Source organism: Vulpes vulpes, chromosome 3 (assembly GCF_048418805.1).
Source record: "Vulpes vulpes isolate BD-2025 chromosome 3, VulVul3, whole genome shotgun sequence".
NCBI classification, from domain to species: Eukaryota; Metazoa; Chordata; class Mammalia; order Carnivora; family Canidae; genus Vulpes; species Vulpes vulpes.
This window is the reverse complement of record NC_132782.1, coordinates 109140880-109158824: the sequence shown is the minus strand read 5'-3', so window position 1 is coordinate 109158824 and position 17945 is coordinate 109140880. Positions and strand designations below refer to the sequence as shown.

Here is a 17945-nt window from a genome sequence, read left to right as displayed (position 1 = left end):
GAAAATTCACATAGTACCAATTGTAATGTGGTTCATCTACAACCCTTAATTATTTTTATGAAAATATCTCTAGATGCTAAATTCTCAAACACCCACTTTGTGTATAATTATAATCATAGTAACTTTAGCCTGCCGTATAATTATAAGAATCTTAAACGGATTTATTTCTTTGGATTTTTATCTTGCTTCTCAATATAAGTGCATCTTCCCCCAAGTTGAAAAAAGGTTAATTATAAAAGATATAATTTAAATTGCTTTCTTCAATAAGACCCATCTAGATACTTTTAAAATAATAAACAATATTTAATGCTGTCCTTAAATAGAATTACTGGAGAATCTGGCCATCTCCACTGGCATTTGTTTGAAAATTAACTTAGAGTGTTGCTGCATTGAGTGGGGGGCACCCTATACAAGTACGTGTATAAAACCTGTTATTTTAACATTATTGAGATTTCTCGTTGGCAACGTGTCCTTCTGAAAATTGCCTTCATTCTTGGATTGGTAAATCTTGAATGACTCTACAATTCCCACGATAGTGTAATCGTTTCAGTGGAAGAAACCAAGTAAATATACTCTTGTCCATGTAATTGGCCTCTTGCTGTTCATGAAAGAAATTTGCATATTGGGTCTTCTTGGTTGCTGTGCAAATTGATTACTAGCCCTATTCATTATAAGCAAGACACTTGCCACATATGGGATTATTGCATTGAGGTATGTGCAGTAATAGGCAAATTACCAGAAAACAATCTTTAAAATGATATTTCTGGTTCAGTTTGTAAAGCGTAGTTATGACATGGTGGTATCTCCTTATGTTTCAAGTCAGCAGGTGAAGAGAAGGAAGACCCTTCCCCTGATAGAAGACATGTATTTGGGGAAAATGTGGAACTATTAGGATAGCTTTTGAAATCTTGATGAAAGATACCAAGTTTCTAGAATTTATCTAGGGCAGTTGTGTAATAATTTATTTTCACGTCATCACAGCGTAGTATCAGCAGGGACAGATTCTCAGTTCCTCTCATCTAGAAGACAGGCAGGAATGACAAAGAGAAAAAACTTAACCCAAAGCAACTCCTTCAGACTAGGAAGCGAAATCAGCAGGAATTGACAGCGTTTTGGTAATGCTCACTGGTTGTCAACTTGATGAAAAGAGAAACCGCAACTAATTTTACTTGTAATCATGAGATTCACTCTTCAGGCATGTGGAAAACAAAAGAAGTCTGATGTCCCCAGTTGGTAGAATTTTACCTTTTATCAGCACAAATTAAGCCCTCATCAAATTAAAGATTCAGGGACCTTTGGAAAATATTGAACTCCAGTAACCTCAGGATGGTCCAGAAGGTCCTTGATGGGCACCTTGCAACTCCCTGCCCATCATCTTCTTGGTTAAATGATCACATGCTGATTATCTGGGAGCACCCTGAGAGTTTCTGACTGCTGACCTCCAGAATGAAGACCATCTGGTGTGGGCAGAGATTTCCCCAAAAGAAAGAGACCTGTCTGGACTAGGTAATTTGATAGTCTCACTGACAGATTTAAGGGGAATAGGCAAATATCTCTCCTTGGCATTTAGGAAATGCGTGGTAAGCACTTGACTTCACCAAATCTTCATTTTAATCTCACCTTGACTTAGGGAAACCTAACTGTCCAAACTCTCAAGGGGGATTGTTTTCTGAGCTTGAACCAAGCAAAGCATGGCAGTGGGGCCGACGGTCATCTGGTCATTGCATGCCACTTGGTGTTGCTGATGTGTCCGTGATGCGTTCTGGATTTGACAGGTCCACCATCACATTAGCTCGATGAATGGCTTGCTTGAATTAAGCCTGGGGCAGGCTTCTCTTTATGGACTGGCTCTTGGTTTCGTTGTGTTTTATGACTTGGTTGTTGATGCATCTGTGAGCAGCCAAACCAGGAGGTGGGGCAGGTGGGAGGGGACATTCCTTGTTCAGTGACTTGTGCCACAAATGTTTGGGGATGTATGTACGATGTGTATAGAGCTTTGATGAAAATGTTCTCTCTCCAGAAAGGCAGACATTTGTCATGCTTGTCCTGCTTGCTAAACATTCTAACATCTCCTAACAATGAGTGCATGAGAATGTCCCCCACATTAGGGCAGAAGGGAACCAGATTCCAGCAGCTAGAGAGAAAGCAAAATGGGGTGGTTCACTCAGAAATTTCATAATGATCCCGTTGCACTGACAGTTACCAGGGGCCATTTCGTCTTTCACATAGAACATGCATTTCCTTTAAAGATCCCCAAAAGTCAGGAGCTTTGGACATACAGTCATAGCCCAAGCTGCACAGGTGCCCCTAGACTGAGCAAAAGAGACAACAAGATTTTGTTTTCTTTTCTTTTTTTTTTTTTTTTTTTGAGATTGTAACGTTTCATTGAAAACATAGTCTTAGACCGTGTCATATAAAATTGCTATTTTGTGTGACAAAAATGATAGGCAGTTTCATAGCTCAACTTAATAGAAACCCAGTTAAGATGCCGTAATATCTATTATCTTGCTCTCTGCATTTGAAATACATATACATACTCGTGTGTGTGTTGTGTGTATATACATATATGCTAAAATAAACACTGGCACACAAGCACACACACACACACACACACACACACATACACACCTGTGCCTTAAGCCTTCACAAAGAACTCATAGGAATATCTAGTAAATCTTAATACGAGGAGGTCTAGTCCAGGTGGTGACAAGCCCACATGCTAGAACATTTGTCAAATGTGATAGTCCTAACCTATGAGTAAACGTTGCTATTTCAGAGAGAAATAGATTGAGTAGTTCTTTCTTAAAACTCAGTAGGCATAAGTAGGCATGTGTTTGAGGTCATGGAGAATTCTGTCTGCCCCTATTTAAATTTATGGAGGTGACAGCGATAGAAATATACATATGTACATACATAGATGGGCGAATGAATAGATGTGTGGGTGCATGAATGGAAAAGAAAGAGAGAAGAACAAAGAGGGAGGAAGAAGAAGGAGCGAGGGAGAAGGAAGGAGGAAGATACACACATGGACAGATAGGGAAAGAACCTCTCTTTACCCTCATAATATTTCATCATAAGCGTGACTACAGGATATAGAACTAAATTGTTATGTAAAACCTTAGTTTGATCTAAAAAGTAAAAGAATTTGTGTTGATTTCTATTTAGTGTAGGTACTCCCTATGTATTTTAGGACTTTTTACCTCTTAGACTCAGATTAAACAATACAGAAATGTCATCATGACAAGAAGGCTAATAATTGCATTTAAAATGATGTAGCGTTTTATTTGGAGTCCTTATCAAATGATATAGACTAAAAGTTAAGGGCTTGTCAGCTTATAAAATACAAGAGGAGCATCTTGAATGGGACATTTCATTTACCATTAGAGGTTTTCTTTTTTTTTTTTTTTTCTAAGGTTTTGTTGTTGTGGCTGTTGTTTTTGTAGAAAGGTTAATTTAAAAAATATTGTTGTACTTCAGGGACTTAACGGTTTTACTTTTTCTTGGGTGGAATACAGAAAGCTTCATCGGTGGATAATGCAGGTCCCTTAATGAGGGGAGACAATGCAAAGCAGACAAAGGAGGGAATTACCATTGTTTTCCTCAGCCCTGTTACCTGAAGCGAGTTCGATAAGGGTTGAAACTGTTCCTGGTTAAGAATCAGCAGCAAGCCCCTGCACTCATTCTTTGTAATGTGCACAGAGAGGGATCGACAGATCTTATCCCGGGGCTTTGTTTTAAGCACTGTCTCCCAAGACCAGTTTGAGACCTGGTGACTGCCTGGGATGACATATTTACTGGGTGGGCCGGGACAGGTGTATAGGGGCAACATAATGTGAGCGAGTGTTTCAGCTCCCTGGGCTTGGGAACAGTCAGGCTTTAGCCATGCTTCTTTCTCAGATGCCATTACAAAGAGTTTTCTTTTATGAAACAATAATGACAGAGAATGGTCATTAAAAAGACTTAAAAAAAAAAAAAAGAAAAGAAAAGAAGTCTCCAAGCTCAGCATGGAGCCGAATGTGGGGCTTGAACTTAATCTGAGATCAAGACCTGAGCTGAGATCAAGAGTTGGACACTTAACCAGCTGAGCCACCCAGGCACCCCTGTTTTTTTTTCCACTTTTCATTCAGTTTTCTTTTTAGTGCTTTTATTTGGCAAAACAAATGCTGCAACTTTAGAGTAGCCTTCCTCTTACATTTCATTTATGTTTTCAACTTTTTTTTCTCTGAGAAATCCACTGTAGAAAAATAGAATGAGCTGATTTTAAGCCTGGGTGATGCCAAGGGTGGTTTTCGGATGAGTAAGGAACTGAGGGCTCAGCCCATGGAGGCTCAGAGTGGACAGAAGTGTATCCGTGCCCCAGCATCTCTCAGCTGAGACAAAGATCCAGAGTCAGAAGGAAACCAGTTTAGATTCCGATTCTCACCTTTGAGTCAAAACACAGCAGCAAACAGCAGTTCCTTTTTGGTACCTTTGTTGACACTGCCTTTTTCAAGTTGTTCTTGACTTTAGCTCTTTATCTTTTCTGCTAATTTCACATGCCCTGATGAATTCTCCTAGGTTCTGCAATGTAAGAAAAGACACTCTGTCAACTTGTAATAGAAATGTAGCAGAAATGAGTCATTAATGCCTTTATTTACATCCTATACCCCAGTGCCTAGAAAAGTATGTCCAGCTTTGTTAGAATGCCAGGCTGGAAAAAAATATATATATATGTATATAGTATATTCTTATTTTATTTATATTGTTCTTTTTGGTTTAAAGTTCACTTTCTTAACTGATACATTTGGAGTTGTTTTGTTTTGTTTTGTTTTGTTATTGGCAAGTCAGGGTCCCCTCAGGAAGAGAGAGCGAAGTTAATTATTCCAGGCATCTTTAGGGTAACTAGAAAGAGTTTCCCATTACAAGGCACACACACCAGACAAAAATAAATTTCTTCAGCAAAACTTGGCAGTATATACGACAATGCCCCTGTTAACATGTTCATTAGACAGAAATGGAGGACTTTATTATTTGCATGATTTACTAAGACTTCTTGAAGTTTGATGTAGTAGGTGAGCAATCTTTGACTCAAATCATCATCTCTGTAAGGACAATGACAACACAATTACGATAATCACAATACTAACGATGGTGATATGCACTGTGCTGAGCGCTTTACAAACACAGTGCCATGGACCTGTCACACCAGCGCTATACGGTGATGTTGCCCTTCCATTTTACTGATTGGGAAGGTGCTCAGGAGAATTGAGCAAGTTTTTTAGCTCAGCCTGAAAGCTGAAGTCTGTGCCCTTAATCACGAGGCTCTATTGCATCTTATTGGACCAATCTTAAGAAGTAATTTCTTTGCATTCCATCACTTCATCTGTTATGGGTGTATTGATTCCACCTTCCAGGGTATTTGGGAAGTATTGAGACAATGGCTGTGAAAGATTTGGCATGTAAAGGGCACTACATAAAGTGTTCATGTTTTCTATTTTCATGTATTCTCATAAGAGCTTTAAATCTGGATGGCAAGAAGGAGCTTTGAAGAAACCAAAAATATCTAGGTTATATTAATTCCACCTGAATCCCTGAAATTCAGAGGTTTGAATCTGTTATTTCCTTAACAGATTCTGGAGTCAAAGAGTTTAGGAAGAACAGTGACCAAATCTACTCGAGTATGGGGTAGACAAGCCTTTTAAAACTTAATAGGTAGGACTATATGCAAATTAATTATTTTTAATCCTATGAGTTCCAGGAATAATTTGTTTTGTTTCCCTTTGTTTTTGTTTTGTTACAGACAAACCTACTTGGGGGTAGGGGGGAGGTAAGCCCTTCAGTTTATCAGTTCTTTGGTGGTTAGATTTTGGTGGTCAGCTTTCCTTAAATTAAGCAGTCCTGGAGTATTATCCCTGCCACCTTTTTTTTTTTTTTTTTTTTTTTTTCCTTTTCACCACGTAGATTTCTATTTTGAAGTCACTTATTTTCGGTAGTGTCTCTGAGTCAGGTACTATGTAGAACATTGGAACAAACAACTTGATGAGATTAGTATAGTGAGGGTGACCCTAGAAATGATTATCCAGAATGCAACACTTGAGACAGGGAAAGGATGCAATGTTATTAATAATGAGTCCAGGACAACAGGCTTCAACTGGACTGTCCCAGAATGAGCAGAACATGTGTGCTCATCCCAGGTAGATTCTCCAAATGTCTTGGGAAGTCTGATGATTGGAATATGTATCTAATATCCATTAGTCCAGGTCCTGCACTGTCTCTGCCTCCTTATGCTATTGATAATAAAGTCAGGACAAGATATGTTTGCAGCCTCAAATAGTCATAACTAAGACATGACTTAGTGATGAAAAAGTTGAATTTCCTGTTCTCAAATCCACGAATAATTTATCTATTTTGCCTATGGATCAAATTGTTCCCATTAGGCATTCACCAAAAAAATTACAATAACTAAAGATATTTATATTTTCTGCCAACCTGCTGTGCAGATCGATAATGATTATATTTGGTAACAATTGAGAGGGCTCTGCAATCATGAAGGAGAGGATGTATAGCTCTTGATAGTAGCATCAATATGATTTTCCAAACTCCTGTTTATGGACACAAAGCTTTCAGTGCTGAAAAGAAACATGGCTGTTACTAATAGATTTTCCAGAGTTTCTCTTATTTTTAATTTACAGATATGCACACACACATACACATTAAAAGTGCTCAAATTTTTGTTTCGAGAACTAATTGCCTCTGGTCCATAATCTATAATGGCTTCTTAACTGTTATGCACTATTGGATGAACATGTATGTAATTGAAGCCGTTAAAAAAAGGAACCAAGACTGTAATAGTCAACAGACTGGACCAACAAGGAGTTGGGGAGACATTAAAGGAAATTCCAAACCCAGTAGACCATAGCTGTCACAGCCATGTGGGTAGACACTTTTGCCAGTGACAAGACAAGATGTAACAACTCCTTTGGTCATGTCATGGCCTAATTACACACTTCTCGGGTTGCAGATCATTGACTTGATAGGCCACAAAGAAGCAAATAAAACCTATCCTTTAAGTAGCACCATCAGGGCCCTTCAGCTGTGAAGGGTTTCCAGGCAGGTGAGAAAGCCTGATACTTTCTAGAGGCAGGTCAGAAGCCTCCTATGAGAAGGCACACACAGAGGCCTCTGGAGGAGCCATTTCCACTGGAGATACAGAGGTTCCCTCATGGAAGGCAGCATCTCAAAGAGAAGAGAATGACACACAATATAATAGTGTGTGAATGTGACAAACAAACAGTGAACACGGTCCCCTTCTTTGCCTTTTTTTTTTTTTTTTTGTCACTGCATAATTCACTATAGACCATCTTTTGGGGTAAGAGGTAACTTTTCATTAAAAATTTCTAGTATTTCCTTTAAAGTTATCAAAAGAAATTCTGACCCTGTATCTATGAAGAGAAGCTTAAATTCTTTCCCAGTAGAATTGATTTCTATTTAAATGTGGCATCTACGTTATTCCCGTACCTGTGTGCAGTATGTGCATATGAACAGTCATTGGAAGAAATAAATGACTTCTCGTGATTTTTCTCCCTGGCATGAATCACAGTGATTGATTCCTCTGGAATCAAATTCTCCTCAAAACCATAGTGTGTTTCATATTTAATTAACACAGGAAAACATTAGGAGTAGGGGCCACTATAAGGAATCAGAGAGAAGGTAGTTTGGAGGCAAAAGCTTGAGGAAATCTCCATAAGGAGTAACTAACTCGCCAGTTTTGTCATTATACCTGGGCATATTCTTGTCTCATTAGGATGTATTGAATGTTCAAATAGATCAGTAGAGTGTCGGGGAGATGAGACATAATCAAAGCTAAACACCCCTTTCCCTTAATTATCCTAATCACTTTAATTGAAATGCTTTGGTTCTGAGATTATAGAAATACACCAAACATCTGATAACCTGGATTAGCACTTCCCACTGCATTTACAGGCATGGAATCCCTTTAAAAAGAAAACCATGATTGTTGGATGCGTCCACCATGCCCTTAATCCCCAACTCTGTTCATGGTCCACTTTTGTAATTTGAGACTTTAGACTGCATTAAAAGATGAGGGGCTTATTTCCTTACCACGTCTGCATAGGTTAGAAGATGACAGGCTACTTCTAGTTAGTGGACTATGAGCTCAGGTGGTGGGGATGGGGGCATGTTAAATGTGTGTCTGGGACAATGTCATCTCCACAGCTTCCCCAGAATGATGGATTGTTTCTCTGCTATTTTTTGTATTCTTTCCTTCAACTTCTCTATCTCAAAATGAATGACAGGTAATGAGTGATTGCCTTAGTCTGTTCTGAAATCTCAAGATTGGGGTGGGTCATTGTAAGGGTCCTGAGAGCCTTGCTTTGCTCTGCAAACATGATTCCCAGACCAACCGAGTCGGCCTCCCCAGAAGCTTGTGAGAAATGCAGAATTGCAAGCCCACCCCAGCCTTGTTGTATCAGAATCTACACCTCAAGACCGCCAGGGTGGGTGTGTATGACATCTGAGAAGCACCACCATAGATGGCAAGATTCAATCCTACCCCGATCCGCAGTAAATAATGTTGACAGTCCACAAACCTTGCAGGATATAGGACAATCTGTCTTAGTAAGTTGTTGGTTTCTAGTCATCTCCCTACTTTCCCTTTCTCAGTGAGAGAGTAAGAACCATCCGTGGTTGAGGGTCCCTTGCCATCCATCCTGTGGGAACTCTCCCCCTCAGCTAATCTAGGGCTACCATCGATCATTTTCTTTACCCCAAAGATTTATGGGTAATGAGACTGATTACATGTTAATATTTTCTCACCCATTGCGTGATGGACTCACGCTAACGTAAAACGTAACCTTGGAAAACTCCCATCAGATTTGTCTTACCTTTCCTGAGCCTCGCTCTTTGCATCTGCTAAATGAATACCATAATACCAATTCCAATCAGAAAGAGATGAAGGTGAACATTACTTTATAAACTAAAGGAGGTAGCAACAATCCACGGGGTTCTCAATAACTCAGCTGTTTGTTAACAGATTTAGAGCATATGGTATTATTTGAAAACACTGTATACAGGCAAGAACAAGCAAATAAGATTAAACCCACTTACAAGTGTGAGTCATGTTTACAATAGGCAATCTCCAGGACCCCCATAACACAAACAGTCTGGGGACCTGCACCTTGCTCAGGTGCCCACAACCTGTAATTGGTCTGGTCAGAATTTGAGGCAAAGTCTTGTATACCTACTTTGATGCATGCATTACCAAATCTTTGCTGTTCATCTGTAGAATATGATCAGAGATTTAGATTTAGGCTAAAATTATTTACTATAGAGATAATACAGGCAAGCTAACTGAGCCTATTTGATCCCCAACTGCCTCGTCTTTAAAGTGGGGCTCATGAGTGATGCCTGCCCTATTGGGTTGTTATTGAAACTAAGGTGGTCATGAACAGAAAGCTCCTGACACTCAGGATAATATTATTACCATTATTATTATTAACATCACTAAACTATGGGCATATTTTGTTTTGCTCCTGTGGAAGTAGGTTTTCTGGCTTAGAATAAGTTTTTGACCATAGACGGAATGTTTTGTTTTGTTTTTAAATCTTGACTTCCATTCTAGAAATATAAAAATAGGGATACTTGAAATGTGCTATTAAAATACAATTTAAGTGTTCTCACCACCCACAAAGAAAGGTAACTGTATGAAGTGATGGATGTGTTAATTAGCTTGATTGTGGTGATCATTTCACAGTGTATATGTATATTATCATCACTTCATACACCTCTAAAAAAGCACATTGTGCAACCCAGTTGTATTCAATTTTTATTTGTTGGCCATACCTCAGTAAAACTGAGAGAAAAATAGTTTGGGCAAAAAAAAAAATCTGAAGGAGGAAGCAACTGGGAAAATCATGAGATCAAACAGCCTGTTTTTCTGTTCCTTATGCTCTTTCCTGTCTATGGAGGAGCTCAGGCTACTAGGGATACATCATAGGAAAAATGACCATTCTCCCCACATAAACCCAGCCCCTACATTTCCACTGCTGTAAATTTCTGTACAACCAGTTGCTCTACAGATAATTACTTTTTCAAAAAGTCAAACCAAATCTGTTTGTGTTGCTCTTTTCCTATTGCCACTATTGAGATGTCCAATGCCTGGGGAAGTCCCTGAGGATTTGTAGGGCTCTGGGCCTTTCCACCATCACAGTAACTTCATTTTATATGTAACTCATAGGTGGGCGCAGACCTTCTCAGTGTGGCTTCTCTGGCCTCCAGAGCCTCAGCTTGGACACCCTGGACAGGCCCAGATTCCTCTGCCCTATATGAGAGCTGCTTCCCCAAGAAAACACATGTAGTTGCTCCCAGAACTGGCCAGACCCACTTCTAACCCTGTGTCTGAAACTAATTCTCATTAGGGGTTCCTCTGTGCCTGCTCTTTGCCCTGCCCAATGAAAGCTGAGGTGGGATTTTTGTCTTCTAGGAGACCCCGTTTACCTTTGATACAACCTGTAACCTCAAAAGGTCTTGACTATGCCCCCCTTGGCCTAAAACCTTGGAAGCCCAAAACATAAAAACACAAATGCTGCTCTCTCTGGGGAGAGAAGATGACTATCTTTCATGAGTACACACAGTCAAAATGGCAATTTTCTCCCAAATAAAATCCTTTCACATTCATGGTCTCCTCAAAATACAAAAAGAAAAAAAAAATCTAAGGGACACTGCTATTATTGTTCCCAATTTCCAAATGAAGAGACTGAGGCCCAGGAAAGTGACAGGGCAGGGCTTCGAGATTCACCATTAGTTCTCTTTTTAGCTGAGAAAAAAAATTTTAATGGGAGCCATGGAGATTGTTCAAGGTTGGAAAAACTAAAATTATAGACATGGACTGTTCCTAAGGTCTCCAGGGAGGGGAGATGCACTTAGATTTGAATTTCTGAAGCCCAGAAGTTTCAGATGAAAATATTCAAATCAGGGATAGATTCAGAGCACTTTTCTCCTTCCCCTGTTAAAGTTTATTATTATTATTTTTAGCACACAGTGTTAGCAATAGCAACTGAGGCTAAATGAAATGATCTTAAATGTATGTTAAAGGATATAAGATAAAAAGGATCAGGAAAGACCCTTTCAGAGGACTCTATAGTCAATCTGTTTATTTGCTTGCTGGTTTGTTTGTTTACACCCCCATTTCATTCTTGGAAGCATAGGCAATTCAATACTAAAATAGAAATAACAAGGCACGGGAAAATATAAATTTGAATGGGCTTTTTATAGTTCTTGGGTTTTAGAACTGAGTGGGGGGGGGGAGAGGCAAAATCCTGATCACAAGCAAATAAGTCCTCCTTTCTAGTCAGTAAAACTGAAATATAAATTAGGATATGAGCTTCCAGACAGCCAAGCTTAATATAGATGTTCCACGGTGATTTAACAGCCAGGAGCACGACCTCCTATCCCTTTGGCTTACTGGGTGCCTGGCAGGTAGCAAACCCTCACTAACCATCTGAGGATTGAATCAACAAGACCAACTATTTAGTAAAGTCAGTAAGAACAATTTTAATAGAAGCACCTTATTTCTGCATGTTATGTTTAACTATTCAGAAAACATTCATGGCTAGATGCCATATGACCCTTCCAGCAACTTCTTAAGATGAACAGCAAAAATCCCTGATTTTATTTTATTTTTTTTATTTTTTATTTTTTAAAAATCCCTGATTTTAGTGTACATTTCTACCTTAGTCCCACACATCTAAAAGGAAGCATCTTTGGTAAGCACAGTTATAAAAAATTAATAAGTATAAGTAATATATTAAGCAATATATATAATTATATAATACAAAAATTAAAGTATTAATAATTAAAAACTGTAGCAGTCAACACTAGTGCAGTTTAATTGAAAAACCAGAAGACACAGCTCTCTTTTCTGCAGAGGTAGGGCACATAAGTTCAAAGAACTATTCAGTCGAAATATGAGTTCTCAGTACTGGCTGACCCATCAGGATCACTGGAGTGGCTTTTTGTGAATACCTGGGCCTGGGAACCACTCTTAAAGATTCTGACTTAAAAGGTTGGAAATGGACCTGGTCATTACTATTTTGTGTGTGTGTGTGTGTGTGTGTGTGTGTGTGTGTGTATGATTTGTAATAGGCAGTCGGGATTGAGAAACTGCCTTATAACCAACAGGTGCCCCAGAACCTACAGATAGAATTAATTTGACTTTGTGACACTACTGTCTTGGGGCATCTTGACTTCCATCTGCCAGACCAGAAAAACAACTTCTAAAGCTCTAGGGATTATTTTAGTAGATAGCCTTGGGGGATTTTAATCACACCAGTGTGTGTGTGTGCGCGCGCGTGCGTATGTGTGTGTGCTAGATCCAACATTCACAGCATTGGATACAAGAACAGACTTACTGTGAGTGATATCCAATCCAAGTTTTGTGTAGCAATAATGACATAACAGAATTAAGAGGCCAAAAAATGAGAAGCAACCAGAATATTTAGCAGTAAAACTTAAAACTAGTGTTCTTTGATGGGAGAACATTTCCCGTGTGTCCTCCCTCCCCTGCCCGCCACAAGTTTTAGTCTGTCTTGATATCCAGCTTCTCACATTCCCTCCAGTAACCCTGGCTGGCTACTATTTTAATTTGTCTCTTAGAATTCAGCCGTGGGTAATTTTTAGAAGAAAGAAAATTGCAGAGAGATGAGATTTAGCCTAAGAAGAAAACTGGGATATAAGGATGATATGGCAGGTCACAGGACTAATTTAAATGTACCACCAGCTGAGTCAGATTCAGAGTCTAGATGGTTGGTCTATGAAAACCATCGTAAAACATAATGAAGTCTGGTAATAGGATGAAAAGAGAGAAAGACCATGGCCCATGCCATTCCACATCCCAAGTTGTTAAAGCAGAATATAATTATCTCTCTCAAGCCTCAATTAACATCCTACTCAAAGGGGAATCCAAATACTGTATTATTTTCTCTGGGAGGAACAGAAGGTTCGGGAAGTATCAGGAAGTCCTTCCGTAGAGACTTGGCACTTCACTGCTGACTCAGAACCCCCATGCGGGCGCCCCTGAGCACAGTCTTAGCGAGTAAATAAGAGTTGGGGGTCTTAAGTCAACCTTGTTCAGATTTCACCACCAGCACTTACAGCTTGCACATGTTCCATGACCTTCTATGCCTCTGCTTCCTCTTCTGTAAAGACTGGGATAGGAAGAGGGGTTGTCAGGAAAATTAAATCAGTTAATACATAGATACAAGGCTTGGCAGCCTTGTCATGGGCAAATACTCCATTGGCATTAGGCCAGTGGCTCTTTGGCATCAACATTGCAAAGACTGGACAAACATAGCCTCCTCTCTTGTGCTCAGTAAACAACCATTTCATTATTTCTCTTAAATTAGTAATCCTCTCCCTTCCCACAAAGCTTCTGTCAAATAGTCTTCCTGGGAAAAGCTGGGGCTCCGAAATGAAAATGGGAATGAACTTGTAGGAGATTTCTAAGAATGTTCCCAAATGTCCCCATCGTAAGAATTACCTAGAACCATGATTCTCAGGTTCAGGAGCAGCAGCTACTTAGCTAGGACCCTATGAATGGGACACCCAGAGCTGGTCAACAACCAGGCCTGGGTTTTTGCCAAATGTAAAGATGATCACACCTCTCTCCTGGAAGTTCAGATTCAGGCAGTCAGGGCTGAAACCCAGACATCTATATTTTTAACAAGCACTCTAGCCAATTCTTGTCTTCAGGGAAGTTTGAGAAATTCTGCAGTAGAGGGAGTTTTCAAAAACAGGGGAAAAAAATTCCAGGTGAAAAAAATAAGCCAGAAAAAGAGAGTAAGATGTAGACTCTGGAGGAAAGTGGAAAGATCCAGCAAAGATGCTCTTGAGTTTGTCCAGGGGAGGAAGCAGATACAGAGAAAGTGACACGTGGCCACTGTAGACCAGCTTTGCTTTAAAAAATGAGATTTAATGTCCATTCTTTCAGGTCTCCAGAAACTAGAAGGAACCATTCCTGGGCCATGTATGGTGTGTCTGTGGTTACATCTTCAGCAGCCACACAACTGGGTTGCCTGGAGGCTAGCATGGTGGGTGGCAAAATGGAAGTTGCAAAAAGAAACAAAAGCTGCAAGAGATTCATTAATTCAACTCCCTTTCCACTCGGCATTTATAGCTTACCCAGTGCTTCTCCGCTGTGGCTGATAGACAGCCAAGCATCTCCTAAACTACCTCATTCTACACCCTGCCCCCACACCGATTAGGCTAGGACCACAGGAGAGAAGAGCATTAACATTACTTTAACCTCTCCTTGTAGGGTTACAAAGCAGCCAGGTAAGAACCATTCAGCTATACCAGTGGCCCTCATACAACCTTGGCTTGTATGAGACTCACCTGCAGCTCTTTAGAAACTACTAGTGCCCAAGACCCACTCACAGAGATTCCCATTTAACTGATCTTAGCTGTAGCGTGGTCACGGGGAATTTTAGAAGGGCATCAGGTGTCTTTACCATGTGCAGCCAAGGCTGAGAACTACATAGTCAGACTTTATCATCTACAACCAGTTTGCTGAAAGTCAAGTATAACTGCTTTTGAAGTTTAAAGTCTTTGGTCTGTGTTGAGCATGCAGAACAGACTAGGGTTAGCATAAGGGGTCAGGCTCCGTACGAGTCTCCTCTCTCCTCTGAGAAGTAAGCCCACTGTCCAGAGCGCACCTGCACTGCTCTGGTCATTCGGGTTGTTCTGACCTTGCTTGGGGATAGCTCACTTCCCAGCTACGTCATTAATCTCTTTGATCATACTTCTCTCTGGTCATTTGGGGTAAACAATTCCACAGAGAGGGTCATGGATGATCCATTTATGGGCTAAGAGATCGTTTTTCTGAAAGGTCAAGTGGGGAGAAACAGAATCGTATATAAAAAATGGTATAACATAGTGGACAGAGACATTGCCATGAATCCTGTCCCTTATAATTCTACCCAGATTCTTCTACTGACCTCACATGTGGGCCACGCTGGCCTGGCATCCCTCCCCAGGCTATTATTTACAGGGATTTCCTATTAATTGTACTTATAATTAGTTGGTGAAAGGGTAGCATAGTGGGAGGCTGATCATGCAAGTTGACTGCATGGAATTAATGAGCTCCATAGAAAGGCAGTTTTCTGAAATGTTAGGGAAATCTTCCTGGATGTTGTAGGACTGTTTGCGTGGATTTAAAAGGAAAAAGAAAAACAATCCAGAACTGATATATCCAGTACAGAACTATTTTTTGCAAATGTTCTTTTTAATATTGGCACTGCTACAGCGTCCATGGCATATTCCTTAAAATATCACTATTGGTGATAACTTTATGCTTTGACATAGATTTGGTTTGATGGTCAGCCGTCTTCTGAGCCAACTCTTGAGTCATCCCTTTGTTCAGAAATTTGCTCAGGAATCATAAAGCACTCTAAAAAAATTCAAAATATATAGGTTACCCGAAAGAGAGGAAAAAGAAAGGAATGGAGAAATGATAACGTTATTTTTCCAGAGTTAGAGTATCATGTCCTAAGGAAGAGTGCCGTGAGGGATGACCATCGTATTTCCGAAAATTATGGCACAGTTAAAGAAAAAGTTCTAATGTCTTTATGAACATACTTGTAGGTTGCATTCATACTCGTTTTCCCTGTTTATCAAACATCATTTTATATCTGTTGGTTGCCTCTCATGGTTTTCCTAATGTTTAGCAAGTAGGACAGTTCCTTAGAGAAAATACAGAAGTGGGAGGCAAGGTAGCAGAATCTTCTAGGATTATAGGGTCTGCATTGGATAGAACCACTTAACTAATGAGGGCCACCCCATAAATAGGAGAATGGCTATAACAAAGAGCCTGCCTCTCTGGATAAGTGTCAGGTCGCCACTCTCAGTTATGGTAGTCCTTCTTGTGAGCATTCTAGAAACAGAAGTCCTTCCAAGTGTTTGTTTGGCCTACCCATGAATCTCATGCATGTAATCGGGGTGTCCATATCTTACTGCCCCTGGAGTAAGTCAAAGGTGAACAAGTCAAAACAAATATTCAACCCAAACATCTTCATTTTCAGGGATATTAATTATACTGCTCCTCAAACCTCAGAAATTGGAAGCCAGGTATTGGTGGGCCTTAAAAAGTCTGCACCCAAGCAAAAAGATAGCAAAAAAACAGTGACACTAACTTTTAGTCTTTTAAGAGAGGTGATAAGTGAACTTGACTGTGACTTTCATTATGTGGAAAAAAAAAACATACAGAAGACTATTCTCAGAGCATGTGTAATTTTGCTTAGATTTCATTGGTGTGGAGAGAGCTAGGATTTTCAACTGGATGCTAAATTCTAGTGAATTTTCCAATGGTAGCTCTATTTATATTCCAGGGATATACCTCTTGCAACAGTAAAACTCTCTTAAGGTGTTTTAAGAAATGTTCAATCACTAGATACTTTTGGAATCATTAAGACATTTGAACGAGACCAGTCAAACTAAGACCCCCAAAATGCATTTATCTTGCTTCTTAATGATTCAGAGGCACAGTAAAATCTAATGAATGAGAACCAGAGCCTCCAACGTGCCACTTCTGAGGCATTTAAGAGCCTCGCCAATCTCATTGGGGGCATTTTTATAATCTGCCTCACCCAGACAATCTTATTTTTAGAGAAATAAACAGTACATCTGACTTAGAACACATTTCATTGTGCAAATGCCACGGTTGGAGACATCCTAAGAGAGTTTTATCATCATTCCAGATTTACTAAGTCAAAGTAAAAATAGCATTTTCCATTTTAATTTTCTTTTAAATACTGCATCATTAAAAATAATTTGGTAAGAAAGGATTTATTCCAATAGATGAGTGTTCTTACCTTCTTTATGTAGCCAGCCTAATCTGATGAGGAAATTATTATCCATAAATATGATACCATATAACATTCTCTTCTGAAATGGCAGCATTTCTTTTTATTTCCTTTAAAAAGTTTTTTTTTGGTATTATACTACAATAATAAAGTCTGGAATTTTATGGTTTTCGTAGGCAGTATCCCCTTTTTCCTAACAGACCGTTCATATTTTCTTTAAATGTAATCTCCGTTGAGTGCAGAAATCCAAGGACAGTTTGAGTTGCCCTAGCCTTAGAAACGTACCCTGGCATGACTTTCTGGTAACACTCAGTATTAATATGATGGTGCAACAGTGTGTACATGGCTCCCGTTCTGACATCACCATGATTCCGTTGGCGAGGTCCCCCGCATGCCTATTTCATGATCTCTCTAAACTCTCGAAGTCCAAGATATATCAACACATTTCCTTGCAACATCCATTCAAACGAAGCACCCCTCCCTCCCCGCATCTGAATACATCCACCCAGTTGGCAGAGAGCACATTTCCCCCTGAGCGAGCAGTATTGTGAATTTTATCTTCTCTTCCAGAAATCAGTTCGTCTTCGTTGCAGCAGATGAAATTTCTTGTAACACCTCTGCAGGTAACAAACATTGCTACTTCTTGATGCATCCATCCAAAGCTCAGTATTCTCTCTCTCTCTCTCTCTCTCTCTCTTTTTTTTTTTTTTTTCCTTCACATGCTGCAGTTGGTCACTCTAGAAACTTGAGTTAAAAAAAAAAAAAAGACGAAAACAAAGTCCATATATCTTTGGGGTATAGCTGAAGCCTTAGGCTCCGCTGTCTAAAAAGATACTAGGCATTTTGCTAACTCGATATTTTATTTCCAGTTTTAATAAAACATGATCTAGAAAAGTAAGACTGTTGAATGAAGCCACAATACAATCTTATGGTATAAGCAGTGTTCTTATGTTAAAATGCTGAACAGGGGAGATTAAGGACACAGATGTGTGACTTGTATGCTGACATATTTTGTCTGGGTTCACACAGATGTATATGTGAATTATTTGGGATCTTTACTGAATGACTGGTTATAAAAGACTGAGTCCAGAA

General features: G+C 39.5%; 1 protein-coding gene across 50 annotated transcripts in view; it reads left to right on the top strand.

Moving 5' to 3' along the window:
• RBFOX1 (RNA binding fox-1 homolog 1) overlaps window positions 1-17945 on the top strand; it is a 2027925-nt gene that overhangs the window by 1991801 nt on the left and 18179 nt on the right. For 27 of the 50 annotated variants that reach the window (XR_012000652.1, XM_072753902.1, XM_072753896.1 and 24 more), the window contains one exon: window positions 17424-17476. The exons of the other annotated variants lie outside the window; for them this stretch is intronic. Coding sequence is in view for 26 of the 27 variants with exons in the window: in XM_072753902.1 (XP_072610003.1) it covers window positions 17424-17476 (53 nt within the window). In the remaining variant the exon portion in view is untranslated. The remainder of the gene's footprint in view (window positions 1-17423; window positions 17477-17945) is intronic. 50 annotated transcript variants of the gene reach the window in all.